The 19,670-nt window shown below is 35.2% G+C and overlaps 2 protein-coding genes across 10 annotated transcripts; one reads left to right on the top strand and one right to left on the bottom strand.

Annotated features, from left to right (window-relative positions):
• Positions 1-132: 132 nt before the first annotated feature.
• LOC106170386 (UDP-glucose 4-epimerase) lies at positions 133-13,384 on the bottom strand. 9 transcript variants are annotated; one of them, XR_015333302.1, is made up of 10 exons: positions 13,199-13,383; positions 12,622-12,772; positions 9,508-9,623; positions 8,274-8,390; positions 4,329-4,505; positions 3,845-4,025; positions 3,389-3,474; positions 2,874-2,938; positions 2,337-2,451; positions 133-2,105 (listed from the first exon to the last, which is right to left on the bottom strand). XR_015333302.1 is itself a non-coding variant. In XM_024075682.2 (10 exons), exons 2-10 carry the CDS (start codon positions 12,767-12,769, stop codon positions 2,035-2,037), a joined length of 1,068 nt encoding a protein of 355 aa, XP_023931450.2. In that variant the 5' UTR covers positions 12,770-12,772; positions 13,199-13,384; the 3' UTR covers positions 133-2,034. The 9 variants fall into 9 exon arrangements, 8 of the variants coding, with proteins under 8 accessions (XP_023931450.2, XP_023931452.2, XP_086863274.1 ...); XM_024075682.2 differs by lacking the exon at positions 8,274-8,390 and adding an exon at positions 8,998-9,111 and having other exon boundaries at positions 2,874-2,951; positions 9,508-9,605; positions 13,199-13,384; XM_024075684.2 differs by lacking the exon at positions 8,274-8,390 and adding an exon at positions 8,998-9,111 and having other exon boundaries at positions 2,874-2,951; positions 9,508-9,605; positions 12,637-12,772.
• Positions 13,385-13,457: 73 nt separating this feature from the next.
• Positions 13,458-19,670, top strand: LOC106160785 (replication termination factor 2). The gene is made up of 8 exons (XM_013537532.3): positions 13,458-13,666; positions 16,342-16,436; positions 17,219-17,309; positions 17,659-17,795; positions 18,189-18,267; positions 18,466-18,579; positions 18,829-18,883; positions 19,074-19,670. Exons 1-8 carry the CDS (start codon positions 13,598-13,600, stop codon positions 19,376-19,378), a joined length of 945 nt encoding a protein of 314 aa, XP_013392986.1. The 5' UTR covers positions 13,458-13,597; the 3' UTR covers positions 19,379-19,670.

Below are 19,670 nucleotides of genomic sequence, written 5' to 3' on the forward strand. Positions count from 1 at the left end.
CCAAATAACAAAAAGATATGTAAATTTGGAAAGCACAAATATTGAAGTTTGGGTCATATTCATTATGCATTTTAATGTGTGTACTTAAGTTATATGAAGCATTTGGTACTTAAAAGGAAAGGAACCATAACATGTTTTTCTGACCCTGTTTTATTCTTAAAATAATTTTTTACGAACTACATATTAAATAATCACAACATATCAAGCATGATTAAGACAATCCATTAACTGAAAAACCAACAAATATACAACCCAATTTTATTACTAAAAAGAATAATATAGAGTTTACTGTGTCACCTGTACCATCATTAGATTAATGCAATTCAATATTCAATTTGATGCATTATTATAGTATCTGTAAAACTTATTATTACTTATTTACTATATCTTTACATGAATTTTGTAAACAACAAGCATTTATGCAGAGTAAAATCATACTAACAGCTCAGTCATCTTTAGTATCTACATGGCACCAAAACTGCAAGTAATGCAGCAAGAATTAGTAAGGGTCATTCTCAATACATAAACAATTCACATCTGCTAAAACTACCTTTTATTCTGGGACCATCCAACTGAAAAAAGCAGAGACCAGCTCACATAAAACATGATTAAAATTTTATGGCAACAACAAGTTTAAAAAAAATGAAATTGTGCCCTTACAGAAAATATCTAATACTTCATTTATTCAAATATTAATTATTAAATAAAGCACGCTTTTTTCTCATTAGCATATGCTTTATCCTGAGTGCTCCCCTGTAAACAACTGTGAACAGCCTTTTTATTTCAAAAACCCATTTACTAGAACAACCTTCTAAGCATTAATAAGAAACACAAGGATTCAGATCACATTCAAAAATGTACATAACTGGGACACAAACAGTCAACTTGAACAGCATTCAGAATGCACAGCCCTCCACCAAGGACCTGTCACTGATAAGTTGTGGTAGTTGAAACATGTTCATTGCACAAAGGGTAAAGATAACTGACCCTTTCCAACAACTGTGAAGAATCCTTTAGAAAATTATGGTAATCAAGTTCATGGAAAGCTACAAAAATTCAATCCCTTTTAAGACAGCCCATCTCTGACTTATACTGAATATTTCATGAAATCCATCAAACAGATGGAAATCAGACACATTACCTCATTAGCTGACCGAGGTAATAAGCAACATAAAAATACTGCAAGAAGACTAGCCCATATAGTAATACCCTCAAAAAGTACATACAGGAAACAGGAAAATGATTGTCAACTGAATATTATTATATTATGGTGATCCCCATTCAATTTTTTTAACTCATACTGTACTGCATTTTTTTATATAAAACTAATTTTATAACTTGATGATATAATTATAAACCTACTTGGCAAAATTGAAATCTAAAATATAAATCAAAGGTAGACACTAAACATTTCAACCTGAAATGTCAAACAACCTCTAGGCAAAGACAAACACACAAATGAAATTTGAGTAAAATTTCAAATGAAAAAACACATTGTGGTAAAATTTTCCACAATTTTACAAATTATTCATGCTGAGATATCATTTATAAGATTAAGCTTTTAGGGTTCCTTATCCATGAAATAATAAAGAATCATCAAAGATCTATAGCCTCCATTTGATAAACTATGTTATTAACCCAAGGATAAGCTAGATGAACACTAAGTAGGAAGCCATTTCAATTACACATTCTGAATATTATGTAAAATTATTTGTTATTATGTTTATAGGTCTTTGACAGTAAAAGCCGTTTTGCTTTTCTGAAAGAACTATAAAATTCACATAAACATTAATTTCTTAAAAGTCATGAAATGCATCACACATGTAATATGGAGATGTCTAGTATGATTAATGGCATTTCATTAGACAACTTGTTTCTTGGAATAAATTAAAACACAAACATCAAATGTAAAACTAGACATTTAACCTACCTATTTAACTCCCAATGTGCCCTGCACAAACAATCAAAATAAATTATATTGCAGGATGAAATGAGATGTCATCTTTGTTACATATCCGAAGGTTGATTTTATTATTATTCTGAACCATTTTCAGCTATACGGAAGCCCATTGGATTCTTGGACTGCCATCTCCATACATCTTCACCTGAAAAATGACCTGAAGTTTTATATCCACATCTCACACCAAATACCTGATAAAATTTAATTGTCCTGCAGTTTGTTTATTACATTTCGTTATGCCATTTATCTTTGAATTTAAAAAAATACTCATCCTGATATGCAGATATTATGCAATTAGTATAATATAGTAGACAACATGACTATCATAAAGTCTTCCTATAATGACACAATATTACACAACTTAACTTAAACTTACACATTTCCTGCAGTCCCTTCTGAGCTTTCCAACCAAGCTCTCTCTCTGCCAGTTCTGGGTTTGCATAGCTGATTGCTACATCACCTGGACGACGTGGGCAAATCTTGTATGCCACCTGTAAAAAAAACAGTGTGACTATAAAACACAGCATTCAGTAGTTATTTCATTTAAGGCACAGAGGACTCACCACTGTGTTCAATGTATTGTGGTAAACATTTGCAAACAAAAATAAAAGTTTTAAGATGATAACCACATATAGTCAAAACATGCCACATTGAAAATATTCAAACTTAATCAGTTGTAAGTGAAATATAGTGAAGCATAGTGAAATTTCAGATCAAACAAAAGTTGGTTATGGTATGGAATGGGAATAAAATTTAGCTGGGGCAACCAAAAATTATAAAATATACATAATTTCATCAATTTTTAAATGAGTAACTCAATTATTTTAAAAACAAATGACTTTTATCTCAAAATGGAACAATAAGTTAACTTATCTGTCAGGAAATTAATATTACTATAATATGTTTATCTTACTTTATTGCCAGAGGCCTTTTCAACAGCTTTGACCATCTGCAGTACCGAGTAACCAACTCCTGTGCCTAGATTATAAACCTGTAACAATATATATTATGTGACACATATTTTACATCAGAATTGCAACTATTAAATTAATGTGGCCAGACAGTTTATCCAGGACCAGTGTTTAATGGATGGACTGATATCGGTATTTGTGTATGTAGTTTCACTTGGTACTGGTGTTAACTATAATTCAAATACATGGCAATGGAGGCAGATGAGACACTTGCTTTTTCTGGAGTTTTCCCATATTATTTGGCTGGCATAAGGGTATGGTCCCCCCCAACCCCACCCCACCCACCCACCTAAGGTTGGCTTGCCTGATTCCTTTTCAATATCTGACCACCAGCCTATAATATCCCAAAAAAAATCATCATCTGGAATAAAACAACACACAAAGTATTCTCAAATTTCTTTAATAGCTTAAAAGGACATATGACAGCTAAAAAATGAAAATTATTCAAAGTACCAACCTTCAGCCCACAGTTTTCTTTAAACTTTTTAATTGCTGCTACATGTCCCTGAGCTAAGTCAACAACATGGATGTAGTCTCTTACACCTGCAAAATAGTCAGATAGCATTGTTTCAATTTTAAGGGGAGTGGAGGGCACAACCTGTCTCACATCTGGAGCAATGTTACAGTGTCACTATACACTGTCTCATATCTTCATTGTGATTGATGAAGTTCTAAGGTTAGGGTAAAAGCTTTTACCAGTATGCTTTCAATCACAGTGTAGATATTGGACAGTTTTAAAACTTCAGTATTTAATTATGAGCAACATTACTACACAGATCCATCAGAATATTTAAATTGTCAGTTTGGCCCAAATATATAACTGCACTCAAACTGTTTTTGTGTCAGTCTTCTCAAAAAGCATACTAACACTAAGGGTGCTAAGATGACACGGTCCAGCTGATAGCCAAATTACCTGTGCCATCAGGTGTATCATAATCACTGCCAAACACACTGAGTTCTGGCCGCCTGCCCACAGCAACCTGGGATATATATGGCATCAGGTTGTTAGGGTGTCCCTGTGGGTCCTCACCAATAAGTCCAGAGATGTGAGCACCTATGGGGTTGAAGTAGCGTAACAACACTGCATTCCATTGCTACAATAAACAAACATTGACAATTGATTTTACGGTAAAACTCTTAATTATGAAAAGTGTTTATTACTACTGTTTCAGTAATGAAGTTTATCTTACATAATACTGGAAGAAGCTTCTTGTAGAGTTCATAGTCATAATGCAACTGTTTGAGGCAAGTCATATAAGTCAAAAACAAGATGAGTTAGATGTTCTGGAATTTAAAACATTTTCCAGCTATATATCAAAAAATTACGAGAGAAATGAAAAGATTGCCCTCATCCAGGCCCTATGAGTTTGTTGTGGCATCTTTCAAAAATACTTTACCTTTGATGATTTGCATAGATCCTTAATCATTTCTTCTATAAAATACTTGGTTTTTCCATATGGATTTGTGCATCCCCCAACTGGATGCTTTTCATCTATAGGTAAATACTGTGGGTCTCCATACACAGTAGCTGAGCTGGAGAACACTATATTATACACTCCAAACTCTTTCATCACCTAAAACAGTAAGTTTCAACAATTTTTCGTATAATTTGATTTTGTTTCATGAAAATGTTTGCAAACTCCGGAAAATTAAACTACTGAGTACTCTCTGTTACATTAATCAATCCAAACAACTAACCCATGGAACATTTGTAAATAAAACAAAACAAAACTCTTAAGGCAACATTTTAAGATAATTCACTCATTATGAATATTGACTTCTTTTCTACCCTCATTCCATTTTATATTGCCAAAGTTGTATTTGGAAAGATAACAAACAGAATTTTGTACCAGCATTTGTTATCAGCTATAAATTTTTAAGATACTTCATAACCTTCCCATATTTAGCAAGCAATGTGCATACACCACGTATTTATCATGCAGTTATATACTATATTGTTCTACCTTTTATTGTTATAATTTACTGGGTGATTAAGATGAGCCCATTTCCTTAAGTGCCAAACGATGCCTATCATGACAGATTTAGCATGTCTTTTCATGCAAATTACACCACAAAAAAAACCTTAGGTATACCGAGCTCAATTCACAAGAATGCGAAATTAATTCCACATTTCTCTAGGCCTAAATACTGAATGCAACTAGAGGATCAGAGAGGCGATACCGCCTCCGAATATTGTACCACCAGCTGGAGCAAGCGCATTCGTATAGACCCCCACATACACAAAATAAGGGGTGCAGCCACCAGTCTTGTGCTTGACAAGCTGTAAAAATGCAATCAACAAGAATTTTCAAAATATGCAAAAAACATATATAACTAAAAATGGTGCAATCAAAGTTAAGTTCATTGTAAGGTAGGTCAAAGGTCAATTTCAAGGTCACAGTAAATTGCCAGTATATGACTTCCTATCCAACTTCAATAGTAACTATGGACCTATCTCTGCCAGTTTTGGAGATAAAAGGGAAGCAAAATTTGCAAAGTTCAGTTCATGGTGAAAAGTAGGTCAAAGGTCAATTTCAAGGTCACAGTAAGATTGCCAGTATATGACTTCCTATTCAACTTCAATAGTAACTATGGACCTATCTCTGCCAGTTTTGGAGATAAAAGGGAAGCAAAATTTGCAAAGTTCAGTTCATGGTGAAAAGTAGGTCAAAGGTCAATTTCAAGGTCACATTTAGATTGCCAGTATATGACTTCCTATTCAACTTCAATAGTAACTATGGACCTATCTCTGCCAGTTTTGGAGATAAAAGGGAAGCAAAATTTGCAAAGTTCAGTTCATGGTGAAAAGTAGGTCAAAGGTCAATTTAAAGGTCACATTTAGATTGCCAGTATATGACTTCCTATTCAACTTCAATAGTAACTATGGACCTATCTCTGCCAGTTTTGGAGATAAAAGGGAAGCAAAATTTGCAAAGTTCAGTTCATGGTGAAAAGTAGGTCAAAGGTCAATGTCAAGGTCACAGTAAGATTGCCAGTATATGACTTCCTATTCAACTTCAATAGTAACTATGGACCTATCTCTGCCAGTTTTGGAGATATAAGGGACTAAATGTTATAATTTTGGAGTTACCATAATGTGCCATAAATTTCCTACAGAAAAAATTAATTAAAATAAAGAAAAGGTCATTTTGGTCAAAGTTCTTGAAATGGGAGGTTCTCTGAAGTTGCAGAAGTTTAAATTTGATAAAATAATGTCATTTTTGACCACAAGTTGTCTGCTTTGCCAAGCATTATGTTTTATTTTTCCGGAGTTCAAAATTTATTATCCATTACCGTACTGCACATTTTTACGGAAGCCGACTGGTGCCATATGTTGAAAAAAAAAATTATCTCGAAATTTCGAGATAGCATTTTTTTTGTTCAAATTTCAAAATACTATCTCGAAATTTCGAGATAAATTTTTTTGCTCAAATATCAAAATGCTATCTCGAAATTTCGAGATAATTTTTTTTTTGTTCAAATTTCAAAATGCTATCTCGAAATTTCGAGATAAAAATTTTTTTGTTCAAATTTCAAAATAGTATCTCGAAATTTCGAGATAATTTTTTTTTCTACATATGGCACCAGTCGGCTTCCATACATTTTCCTTTCACCACCAATATGTACTTTCTGATACAGCGTAACTCGAAAACCGTATGGAATACAAAAAAACCGAGACCACCTCCAGTGTTGGGCTTTACATGCTCTACAAAATGCAAAAAAGAATGGGTCTCTAGCATTAACGGTTCCCGAATTAGAGACAGTTCTCAGTTTCGGTATCTTATGGCCGCTACTCCTGTGAAAATGCACCGATTGACCCCAAATTCACGGAGATGAAAGATGACCTGAAGGGTAACACTTTCCAATAATATTATTGGTTAAGTCTGTGTGGCGTCTGAATAACAGGGCAAAAAATTTTTTTTTCGTAAAAAATTTCATTTTTTTGAAAATTTTGACCCATTTGACCTTGAAGTAAAGGTCAAAGGTCAAATCCGAGGGTATATTTGAAATCTACACATATGACTTTTGGAAAGCCGTCTATAGAAATTTTTCCCGTAACTCCTTCTGTAGGGTAGATAATTAGCATTTAATTTTGCCATTTTTAGACAAGGGTGCATTGCAATGAGTGCCACACCCAGACCCCAATACCGACAAAGCCCAAATTTTACGTGGAACGAGTTGAGATTATAGGTGACCTAAATCCATGAGATGGGTACGGGGGCCCTTACCGTCTAGGAGGAGAAGCGGTAACGGTAACATGGCGGCGGAGCCGGCGGAACGGACCGGACGGGACCGAAACCATGTGTACCGCCAGCGCTAACGCTGGTGGTAAATTTTTTTGTTCAAATTTCAAAATAGTATCTCGAAATTTCGAGATAATTTTTTTTTCTACATATGGCACCAGTGGGCTTCCGTACATTTTCCTTTCACCACCAATATGTACTTTTTGATACAGCGTAACTCGAAAACCGTATGGAATACAAAAAAACCGAGACCACCCCCAGTGTTGGGCTTTACATGCTCTACAAAATGCAAAAAAGAATGGGTCTCTAGCATTAACGGTTCCCGAATTAGAGACAGTTTTCAGTTTCGGTATCTTATGGCCGCTACTCCTGTGAAAATGCACCGATTGACCCCAAATTCACGGAGATGAAAGATGACCTGAAGGGTAACACTTTCCAATAATATTATTGGTTAAGTCTGTGTGGTGTCTGAATAACAGGGCAAAAAATTTTTTTTTCGTAAAAAATTTCATTTTTTTGAAAATTTTGGCCCATTTGACCTTGAAGTAAAGGTCAAAGGTCAAATCCGAGGGTATATTTGAAATCTACACATATGACTTTTGGAAAGCCGTCTGTAGAAATTTTTCCCGTAACTCCTTCCGTAGGGTAGATAATTAGCATTTAATTTTGCCATTTTTGGACAAGGGTGCATTGCAATGAGTGCCACACCCAGACCCCAATACCGACAAAGCCCAAATTTTACGTGGAACGAGTTGAGATTATAGGTGACCTAAATCCATGAGATGGGTATGGGGGGCCTTACCGTCTAGGAGGAGAAGCGGTAACGGTAGCCGTCCGGCGGAGCCGGCGGAGCCGGCGGAACAATCCGGACGAGACCGAAACCATGTGTACCGCCAGCGCTAACGCTGGCGGTACAATAAGTATATCAGTGTACATGTATAGTAATCACACCTCCGCATCTATTCTGTCCATTTTTTTAGGTTGATTAAAATCAGCATGCAATGTGAGGACATTACCATATGAACAAGTTTGATCTTACAGTATTTTATTCTGATTCTTTTCTAACCTACTTACGTAGAAAAATACCTTCACCCTCACCTCAAGCAATGTTATAGTTCCCACTAGATTGTTATTATAGTAGAGCAGTGGTAAATCACAGGATTCTCCAACAGCTTTCAGGCCAGCTATGTGTATCACAAAGCCAATGTCTCCATGCTAGGAAAGAGAAGCATAGAAACAGAAATGACACTTCCATTTTGTCCCAATTTATCCATCCTGAAAACTGCTTTACCTTATCCTGTTGGACCTAGAAGCCTTAATCTGGAACATACCAGATTAGAACCAATATACCAGTAACATCATTAGTACTATGTGACATCAAAACAGTCTTCATACAGACTTAAGGCAAGAATGTTTTAATATCATATAGTAAAAAAAAATGTCACCAGCTTTGTTCCACACCAGACCAAACATGCTGCAAGGGAAGTTTGTGTTTAGCTGATGTGTTATTGCCCAATGACCAGCTGATATTAGGTGCAAAGATCTTCATCAAGTGATATATACTGGGGTATGTTATATCTGCAATACCATAAAATGTGGTGGAATTAAGAAGTTCAGTTTATCAGTTGTTTTTTGATATTTCATTTCAAAAGACAAGATTTCTTCAATGAAGGCTGAAATATCTTATTTTGCTATCTACACATACATCATCCTGTTCCCTTTAGACTTTATAAAATTAACTAATCTGCACACTGATGCTACTGAACTTCTTAAATCCATAAAATGAAATAAGTGTTCATAGATATTTTGCTTATACTCTTACCTCAAACAAATTTATAGTTGTAACAACATTATTATCATAGTATATTATTGGAAGATTAAAGGACTCTCCTACTGCTTTCAAGCCAGCAAAGTGGATAACACAACCGATGTTATTCTGAGGGCAAAAAAAAATGGATTTATTGCATCTACATTTTATAACTGGATCCTGCTAGTTGGAGGAAAATAAAATCAGTTAAATCAGATGTAGAATGGAATACAACTTATATAACAATATATTTCAGCTGTAAAAAATGCATGATAATAAAACATCATGATCATTGTCAGTTCCATAATATATGATGAGCAACTGCAAGTAATAACAATGTTCTGTGTTTTTCAAAATCTAAAACTAACTGATACTCAAGTCCCAGTTCTTTTTCAATGTTTTACAAAAACTATACACAAGTAAATATTAGTGACAGTAATAATGGTAAAGGTGATGCAAAAAGACTAAAATCAACACAAAGTTTTATGTAGCAACTTATCATTACCATCACCACTTGCAGCTTACCTTTTTAAAAACCTGTCTGACAGCATCCTTGTCTAGTAAGTCAACCTCATAGAAAGGAATTGTTGTCTTGGTTATTTCCTCACACCTCTGCAGGCTCACTATAACACCATTGGGATCTTTAAAGGTTAACAAAATGACACCAGGGTTAGTTTATTAAAGCCCTTACCGAGGGTATCAATGTTAGAGAGACACGTACTAGTACACTCATCCTTGGGTTTTGAGCATTGGAAAGGACACCATTCCATGAAAGTCTGTAAAATTTAGTCTACTTTGACAGACTAATTAGGTAGTATGTGGAGCATGTAGTGGTCAACTTAATTACTGCAACTGTTTGTCTAAACATCACTCAATTCCCACTTTAAATGAACAAGCCCAATATTTTCATACAGGGTACAACACCGATTTATGCTGGGTCAAAGTGGACCACTCATATTTCTAATGATAATGGTCCCTGGTTCCGAACATTCCAACTTGCTCTAAACCATAGTTAATTACCCCATCCCCCACCCCCCAACAGTTTCAGTAGGCATGCCAGACATCACAGCCACTTTTAAGCTTAAAAGCTGAACATACAGTAATTTAGCGAGAAACCCCTTGGAGATAGGTCGATCCTGCTAGAACGATTCAGGCATAGAAATGGGGACATAAACAGGGATGTGTGTTTCCTAGCACCAAATACAAAGGGTATGTCTGGAAAAGAATGCATTCCTGTTGATTATGTGAAATCCCACTGAGTGTGATCCAGACTAGCTATAGTGGGCCCCGTTGTCAGAGAGTAAAGATCTGATATATCTTTTCATCTTTTATTTCACACACTATTTATAACCACACTTATTTCACTACTACTGATGATATGAGAGGATAATTTATACCATGATGGGTATAAAACCTGCCTATAACAGTATGTTTTATGGTTATACACCTGTAGAAATAGGTACAATATTTGAGAAACTTGTACGTATGAAACATTTTTTCTACAGTCATGTGGAATCATCAAGGGCAAGACTAAACTATCTTAACACCATATAATGCCTAACAAATTTAATATAAACAAAACACAACATTTAATTGTGACTTTTTTTAGCAGCCAAACATTGTTCCATCATGTTTCTCATCAAAATCCATGTTACAAACAGAAAACTCTAAAAATTGGCTACATACTGATCCATACTGGCTCAACTGACATTCAATTTGTTTTCTGAGGTAAAATCAGTGTCAACATTCTTAGGCAGGTGAATAAATAACAAAGTCATTTTACACCTCATACTTTTCTTCAGGACAAATACAGTCACAAAGATTTATCTTTTTTTACCTTATTAAAGGTACCCCTCAAAAAGTGCCCTTACTTCCACCCCTATCATTAAAACTGTGTCACCCACAGAATCCTGAAATCTGGGACTTGTAACAATAGTCTAGTAATATCACTTTCAAAGCTGTACACATTTTGAATATTAAGTGGAAAAAATGGAAAATGATGTCTTTGCCTTTTACCTCTTCATTTCATTAATTGGAAAAGGGCTACTAGGTTTACATTAAAGTAATTTTAGTGAGGCCCTGCTGCAAAGTGGAGTTACACTAATCAGGTCAATTGCAAATGTGCATCAGGCTTAACAGCACTCTGTACTGTGCCTATCTTGATATGAAAATACAGAGTGCTTCCCACTTGACCACACAAAACAACATGTACCCCTTTAACTAGTCCAATACAACTGGGTTAGAAAAAATGATTGTAAAAAAATTATTGGATTATAATACAGTGATTCAAAATTATTTTGTGTATTATGTAAAACATAATGAACAACTAAAATTATTGGAAGTATTGTGTAAAACATTATGAAAAACCAAGTATAAATCAAAATATTTTGAAAGGGTTTCTTATTACAACATTTTCCATTATGGTTCTATTTAAGATTGTTATAAAATGTACAAATATAACCTTGAAGAATATATAACATATCCAGGAACCAATCACTCTTAGTAGAAATTTTATTTGACAAAAACTGCTCAAGATAAGATCCCTAACCCACATACAAACACTTTACAAGAAATCTCTGATAAGCTATCTATATTAGTCTTGCTATCAGGTGTAAAACTTTACATCATGAACTATGGCAACCCATGCATGGCAGACAAATTGCTTGTTAATGTGGACATCTACATTTCAAGCTGAGCAAACTGAAATCTCAATTCACTTACTCAAACACAACATGGATTAGGAGATAAGGTTGGGCAACAAAATAGGAAATATGATTAAGATGGATATAGACCAAAGGATAAGGATCTAGGATAAAAATTGATAGCTGTCTCCCCACTGCAACTAATAATAAGTTATTTTTGCCTGAGAGTCAAATTAGCAGAAGCATATAAAAAGAAAGTCTAAGTATTATGTTGTTATTTTTAAGCAGGCAGGTGTTGCCAAGCTATTCATATAACAATTTATAGATATATATACAATTTTCAACAGAATAAGTTACTCTTTGTTCATTTATATTTTCATAATCATTTCAAAAGTTAAAGTAGATTCAATTTACCACATAGGCCTGCCGTGCCATCACTGAATCATCTTCAGTCAAAATCTTTTTATATCTTAAGATAATGCTCTATAGTAGGAATGGGGCGAGGTATAAAGGAAACAAATTTCAAAAACTTTACAAACCCTGTTGTCATAACCAAACTACCTAAACTGTCTGAAACAGCTTATCACTATTCACAGCAAACAATGCCAACCATAAATACATCATGTAAGAGTCCACATTATCCATTCCATTTCTGCCTTAAGCTATATGATGAATTAATATACAGATGGAAGGTAGAATATAAGTTAAAAATAAAAACAGTCCACTTTCTAAGTAATATTGATAGAATGCAGGGTTTCATGCATGGAGCAAAGCATATATGAACTATATCTTAAGAGCACAAAAAAGGGAAACATATCAAACCTCCCCCCCCCCCCCAAAAAAAAAAAAAAAGAAAAAACAGTTTTCCCAAAATTAATAACAAAATCACTAATACTGGCACAAGTTAAAGTTAGAATATCCCTTATTTCAAATTAAATCTTTTTTGGCTAGTGTATAAGCCTAGTTTCACACTTTCCCATTTGCCAAAAGTACATACTTGGCTGTGTAGTACCTTTGTACGAGTTAACCAGGTTATCCAGGACCACCACTGGATATCCTGCCTGGATAAGCTCTATCACAGTATGACTGCCAATGTATCCAGCTCCTCCTGTCACCAACACACACTGCTTCTCACTGTCTGTCATAATCTACAATAGGATAGTATACAAACAACTCTGACTGAAAACACCTCGTATTCTGAGAATTTTTCTATTACAGACAAGGCAGGAATTTGCAAAAAAAAAAAATGTTTACAGATGATGCTAAAAAATATCCTTTTGCCATTTTAGTGTGAAAATCAATCCTAGATTACTTTTTTATCTTCACGAAACCGTTTAGGAAGTAGACATGTAATAAATTACAGTATAAAACTTCATAAAACCATGCATGATCATCCCCTTAGTCTTTACAACACACTGCCCATGTCAGCGTTTTTCTGTACAGACAACACCACCTAACCTTGTTAAGATTATTACCATACAATCCTTACTAAATTGTGACTACGTAATTATGCATGGATAATTTAAAGAATATAAATGTCGTCTGAAAGCGAAAACTACAGGCTAATTACTTACAACTTTGGACTGATGTTCAATAAGGATAGTCTCTCCTCAATCTGTGTCCGTCTGCTGCTACGCACACACTGACAGCAACGGAGTTTCGTACACATTTAAAATATAGTTTCGAATGTATATTTCCGAAGGAAAACGGTAAAAGTATGATAAATAATTAAAAACTGTTTATTTTTCAAAATACGTTAAAATTGCAATTTTTAAAAAATTAGTTTAAATGACTTAAAATTTGACTGGAGAGATAAGAATTATACGATAACTAAAATCCACATTAAAAACGGCTCATTGTACAAACTTTTGCGACGATTACCAGTGAGCAAGTTGCACGGTTATTATTCGTCGTTTCGAGGTCTCTGTTGTTGAAAATACATTTTCAGACTGTAAAATTCACATTAACCAACCATGGGTTGTGATGGGGGTACGATTCCACGACGGGATGAATTGGTTAGGATGAAAAAGAAACCAGAGCAGGTGAATATCACTAAATTACAAAAGTAGCTTATTATTTAAGTTGAAATTATGAAAAGTGCAAAATAAAGTATTCCCAATTTTGCTTGTAAGTGATAATGAGAAATTCATTGCTGAACTGCGCCATTATGTAGAAAAATGTTTCCATTCTCGCAGTGATGCTAATCGTATGTTGCATTGCCAACGTAATTAACTCCTATAGGTATATCAGAAAATTTTTCAAACTGATCAGAAAATTATAATACTTATATCATCTGAAAGGTAATGCAAAAACCGGATGAAATCATTTGGAATTTTTTAAATATTCCTACAAGCAACAAAGATTTTGAAGTTTTTTTAACTGCAAAAATTCACCAAAAGTGTCCACACTCTTCATCTAAAAACCTGTGAATACTGACCAGCGGTGATCACTCAGCTGTAGCTGCAGCTCAAATTGCTTGTGACCAATTAGGGCAATTAGGGCTCTATGTTAATCTGATGACCCGGAAACAAACCCAAATTGGCGACCGCACAAGCACATGGCTGGGATGGCTTCCGTGCAGATCATATATTATAAAGATTGTGCATCAAATAAACTATACTTCGCATGTTTTAATTTTCTACATAATATTGAAAATTTCGTTAACTTTATTCATTATAAATTTCAAAAAATTTCAACCAGTATGTACCTGACATTTTTGAGCATTTTGTCGAGGCAAAACTTCAAACGCCCTGAACTGAAACTTCTCAAAGACTGCAACACGGGAAAATCACATGACCGGATTTTTCTCTTTGATTTACAGCTTATTTAGTTAATGGCTTGTATTAGTTTTTTTACACGGTGCTAAAAGAGAGGTATAAAAAAGGGGTGCCGTAGGCGAGCTGTCAGCAGGCCAATATCAGTTTTACACTTTACTGCCCCTGGATAGTTACTACTGTAGCGCCCCTAGCGGATTGTGATATACCTAACTCCTAGCACGAAGATTGATGCATTAGCACTCCTACTGAAGGTTCTGATATGTACTGGCTGTGCTAACATGTACGGTCTGTTCTGCGTGAACCATCCGTCCTGACCGACTGTACACGCAGCAGACACGTGTATGAGCCGTTTTGTGAATGATCCGTTGTTATTCACCTGTACTGTTATATTCGGCTAGTTCATTTTCTACCTCATTATATATTTACTATGATGGGGATAAAATTCATGTGTTAATTGATAATTTTGATAGAGAATCAGTGTCAAAATACAGTTCGATGCATGGATGAACCTACCGTGGACGGGCCGTCGTTATTCAGCTGCTGGCTACTATTTTAGTATTGATTTTACTAGGCTAGTGTGTAGATATCACCCTGAGCTTCAGAGCTAACTTGACACTAACCTTTTCACTGTAGCCTATTTCCATCGTGTCAAGTAACCTCTGACCAGATTCGATAGCCCCCGCTGCCCGCCAATCAAATTTAAAGCCCGCACTCAATGACTCATTGAACGATCTAGCCAATGAACGCGAACGAGTCAAAGCGCGCTTTGTTCAAATCCAGACCAATCAAAGATAAGGCTGAATATCAGGGACTTGTCGTAACCTGTGGGCAGCACGCAAAATACATCATCCCTCAGTAGCTAATGATGCAGGGCATCATACTGCTCTGGTTTCAATTCCGATATACTCCATGCTTTCTTTGTGTACGGTTATGCACTCGGAACTACTCGGATGTCTCCGCACTCGACAATAACTATGTTGTTAGTATGGAGCTTGCGGAATCAGCCGAGGATTGCCGATTGACGATCAACCAATCAGCGTTTTCACCAAACTTTGGTGAAAAATTTTGAAACATGGATTCGATTGGCTTATATAAAATAGGTCAAACTATTTTCGTCAGAGGTTACTTGACACGATGGAGATAGGCTACAGTGAAAAGGTTAGTGTCAAGTTAGCTCTGAAGCTCAGGGTGGTTGATATGGCCACCTGAGGGAAATTGCAGTAGAGGTTAACATCTATAAGATATGAAAACATCTAGAGATTATGTTTAAATTTGCAGTATGTTCTCAACAGCGCATGTTTATTAAAGGCTAAGAATGTATTGATGACTCTATGGAGACGGACTGTACACGCCGGAAGTATCTCAGATTTGCCTGCGCTTTGTGCGCATGAGCAGAATGGATGGTTCACACTCCGAGTGATACACGCCACACCGTCAATAGGAGCGCTAACGCATGAATTTTCAGGGGGCATCTCAATAGTCTGAAGGTTTATTGGTCCGAAAGTTCATAAGTCCTAAAAATGGTAATATTTTCATCGGTTTTTTAATCAAGGGTTCAATAGTCTGAAGGTTTTATAGTGAACATTCGGACCAATGAACCTTCGGACTATTGAACCTCCAGACTACTGCTATGGCCCCAATTTTCTTGCTGTTAACCTGCGTGTATTAAAGAGCAAATCAATTTATACCCATGTATCATTTATTGGGACTCCCTAAAATGTGCAATATGGTGCCAGAATAGGCAACACATCCACTGGACTCATTTTTTTCAGTGTAGTGTGCTGTATTGCACATTTTAGTAGACTGGATCTTACTCATACACTGACTTTTGTGTATCTTGATAATTGGTCTTATGACTTATCTTCTTTGTAGGACTTAAATACAATGCAATTATCACCCAATATGAACAACCTTTTTTGAAATCCACATTTCCATTGTAGAAAGATAAAGACATGGCAACTGCTGCAAAATGGCAACATTGTGCACTTACTCAAGAAAAACTACGAGCTCCAATTGTGGCATGTGAACTTGGAAGGTTAGTTACATATGTCTTTGAGCAGATTGCACAAGTGATTAAGTCCAGGTATATTGAGGTTTCAGGTTACATCTGTGATAATAGTAAATATCAATGGGCTTAAAGTTATAAATGCTTCTTTGCAACTTAACCCGACCAAATGCCACCATTTAGTTTCATACATGTTACTTAAAAGAAATACCAAAGGATATTACCTCATACTTCCCAAGAATGATATTTAAACATATATTTTCTGCTTTCTTTCTATCAGGCCTACTCCACTACCAGACTCAGCACCGAATGATCCCAAATTCACCGGTAGATCAGATCACACTACCCATTTTCAAGGTGTTTGTCAGTATGCATTTCACAGTATCATGTCCCGGAACAAATTTTGAGATGAGATGCACTACTTTCCAACCCCGCTCAGAATCATCGCTAAATCACATCGTGTACTAGGCAAGAGTGGTGTCGCGTCTGATACTTCGAAGAGCATACTGACGGCAATAATCTAGTTTTTGTTTTACATAGAATTATCAACTGTCGCACCTAGGGGCCATCAAACTCAGTTTCATGAGTCCTGGGTTGCATTAAACACACACACACACACACATAACAAATTAAGAAACGACTCTCATTTTTGCACAATTTAGAGTCTGATACTTCGAAGCGCGTACTGTCACACACCTTGAAAATAGGTAGTGTGGTCCAATCTACTGGTGAATTCAGGATCACTCGGTGCCGAGTCTGGTAGTTGACAAATGCAAGATTATATTTGATCAAAATGTTTATGTACATTTCAGGCTATATAACAAGGAAGCTGTGATTGAATTTTTGTTGGACAAAAGTAAATTTGAGGGAGCAAGTAGTTCCCAACATATTAAAGGATTAAAGGTATTAACAACTGGAAGAAAAGAAGACCACACATCCTATAGTTGTATATGTTGAATATGTATTTTGTAAAGTGGAAAACCATCAGCTGTTTATAAAATTTAAAGTTAAACAGTATTTAACAGGCTAGTTGGTATCAATTTTAAAATAGTTCATTTACTTTAATTGTTTTTTATGACAAGCCTTGAATGAACAGACTAAAACTGGTGTATGATGTATCAATTTTGCATTAATTCACTTATTTTGATATTTGTTTATGACACCTCTTGAATGAAAATATATCTTGATGTTTAACAATCAAAACTTGGTGTATGTATGAGCTTACATAAAGTCCCACCCATTAATATACCAGGATGTCAGAGAGTTGAAATTGACAGAGAACCCTGCCTTCACCAAGGAAGTGGCTGAGAAGGGGAATGCGTACATAGACATGCAACTGTCTAAATACATTTGCCCAGTGGTGGGGTTGGAAATGAATGGAAGATACAAGTTAGTTTTTACTTTGGTTTGTCTTGAATGCAAAAATGTCCTGGCTCAAGCATCCTTGGTTTTATCTTGTTTGAATGCTTTGCACACATTTGTGACATTCTTTGTCTCAAATTGTATATTAATGAACTATAGTGAAACTATCAGAGTGCATTATCACATATTTTCAGAGCCAAACATGCATGAATAGTTATGCTTGCACATACAAAATGTTATTGTGAGAAAATTTGTTATAAAACTTCAGGACTTAAGGTTATGAGCAAGGTATTAAGGGGTTGGACAAAAAAAACATTAAGCCTTCTTTAATTTTTTGGTAAAATATATTTGTGAAATAGTTTTGTGTTATAAACGTTGTAGTTGTAAGACATGTTTACTTCAGTGGTTGGCCTTTTTCAGTTTTTGCTTTCCCTGGAGCTGTGGCTGTGTGGTTTCTGAGAGAGCCATGAAGGAAGTAAAGTCAGAAAATTGCCACAAAGTAAGTGCTCTGCATGACTGACACAACTCACTCTCACTCTTTATGGTTTTTAAATAGGCTGTATCTTAGGAATAAGAGAAAATTGTTAAAGTTTCCAGGAATAAAATTTTGGCTATGTAATTGTCTAATGCAAATACCTGATCATGGTTGTTCAGTATATATTGGTTTGTCAAATAATGTACCTTCTTCGGGTTTCAGTGTGGGAAACCTTTTAAAAGTGATGATGTTGTGGTATTGAATGGAAATGAGGAAGAAGTTGAACAAATGAAGAAGAATATGGAACACAGAAGACTTCAAGCAAAGCTGGAGAAAGTGAGTGAATTGAAATGGTTACTTTTCCAATCAAAAACAAAGGTCATTGAATTAGTTTTGATTACTTACATTGAAGGTGGAGGGTGAAGCACTGTTAAGACGTTGTTACTTTCTTAAAAGCATAATTAATTTTCAATATATTATTGGACAGTTCATATTAATGCATTTTGTTCCAGGAAGAGTGGTAGAGAATGGTGACATATAAAATGTTTTAATTAATTTTTTTTTTCAAATTCTTTCTATGAACAGAAAGCCAAAAAATCAGGAAAACATAAGGCATCTGCAGCAGTTGGGAGCAGTGAAGGTATGTAACAGTTTTAACAAAAACAAGAAAAATGCAGAAAAAGAAAGTTATTGAAAACGTGTGATCAGATACAAATACAGTTTACATATTAGCACTGATTACTTAAAACTGGTATTTGCTTGATATCAATGCATTTAGTTATTGGAGAGATATGAGGAGTTGTAAACTTGAATGCTTATTTGCTTTACAGATTTGGTTGTAGATAACAAAAGAAGTAAATTGGATTTGCCCAGCACAAGTAAACCTGGCGTAGTATCTACTTCAGATACATTTATGTCATCTAGCAAGTTGACCAATGGCAGACTGGATGACAAAGCAGGCAAGGAACTTAAAAAGACATCCAATGGGAAGTTGGGTGAGAAAGAGGTTAAATCTAAGAGTATCCAGTCAGACCCAACTACAAGCAAAGTGTTTAAATCCCTTTTTACATCCAGTGAGGCAGCTAAGAAGCAACCCTCAGCTCATTGGGTTACGTATAACCCCTGTTATAATTGACAAAATTCAATATATGAAAAGCAGAGGAATTACAAATCAACTTCAAATTTGATTATGATAAACATTTTGATTTTAAAATGAAAAATACATCATGGGTCCCTGGGACCAGGAGCCATTGGAGGGTATATTTGATACTTTACAGAACTGACAGTTGAAATTAACTAAAAGTAGACTGAAGTACCTGTCATCAGTGCATTCATTGTATATTTTTACCCTTTTTTTATTTACTTCATTGTATTTTATTACATGGAAAACTTATTAAAGGTGAATAAAAACTTAAATTTGAGAAGAA

The sequence above is a fragment of the Lingula anatina genome, chromosome 1 (genome assembly GCF_051362555.1).
Source record: "Lingula anatina isolate TDL-2025a chromosome 1, LinAna3.0, whole genome shotgun sequence".
NCBI lineage: Eukaryota > Metazoa > Brachiopoda > Lingulata > Lingulida > Lingulidae > Lingula > Lingula anatina.

Bases quoted from the DNA above. Each gene is read 5' to 3' on its own strand.
- LOC106170386 (XM_024075678.2), bottom strand. From the start codon at position 12,769: ATGACAGACAGTGAGAAGCAGTGTGTGTTGGTGACAGGAGGAGCTGGA. The intron at 8,391-9,507 runs GTAAGCTGCAAG...TCTCTTTCCTAG, and splicing joins TCAGACAGGTTTTTAAAAAG to CATGGAGACATTGGCTTTGT. The intron at 4,026-4,328 runs GTAAAGTATTTT...TGTTTATTGTAG, and splicing joins ATCTATGCAAATCATCAAAG to CAATGGAATGCAGTGTTGTT.
- LOC106160785 (XM_013537532.3), top strand. From the start codon at position 13,598: ATGGGTTGTGATGGGGGTACGATTCCACGACGGGATGAATTGGTTAGG. The intron at 17,310-17,658 runs GTATTAACAACT...TTAATATACCAG, and splicing joins AACATATTAAAGGATTAAAG to GATGTCAGAGAGTTGAAATT. The intron at 18,884-19,073 runs GTATGTAACAGT...TTTGCTTTACAG, and splicing joins AGCAGTTGGGAGCAGTGAAG to ATTTGGTTGTAGATAACAAA.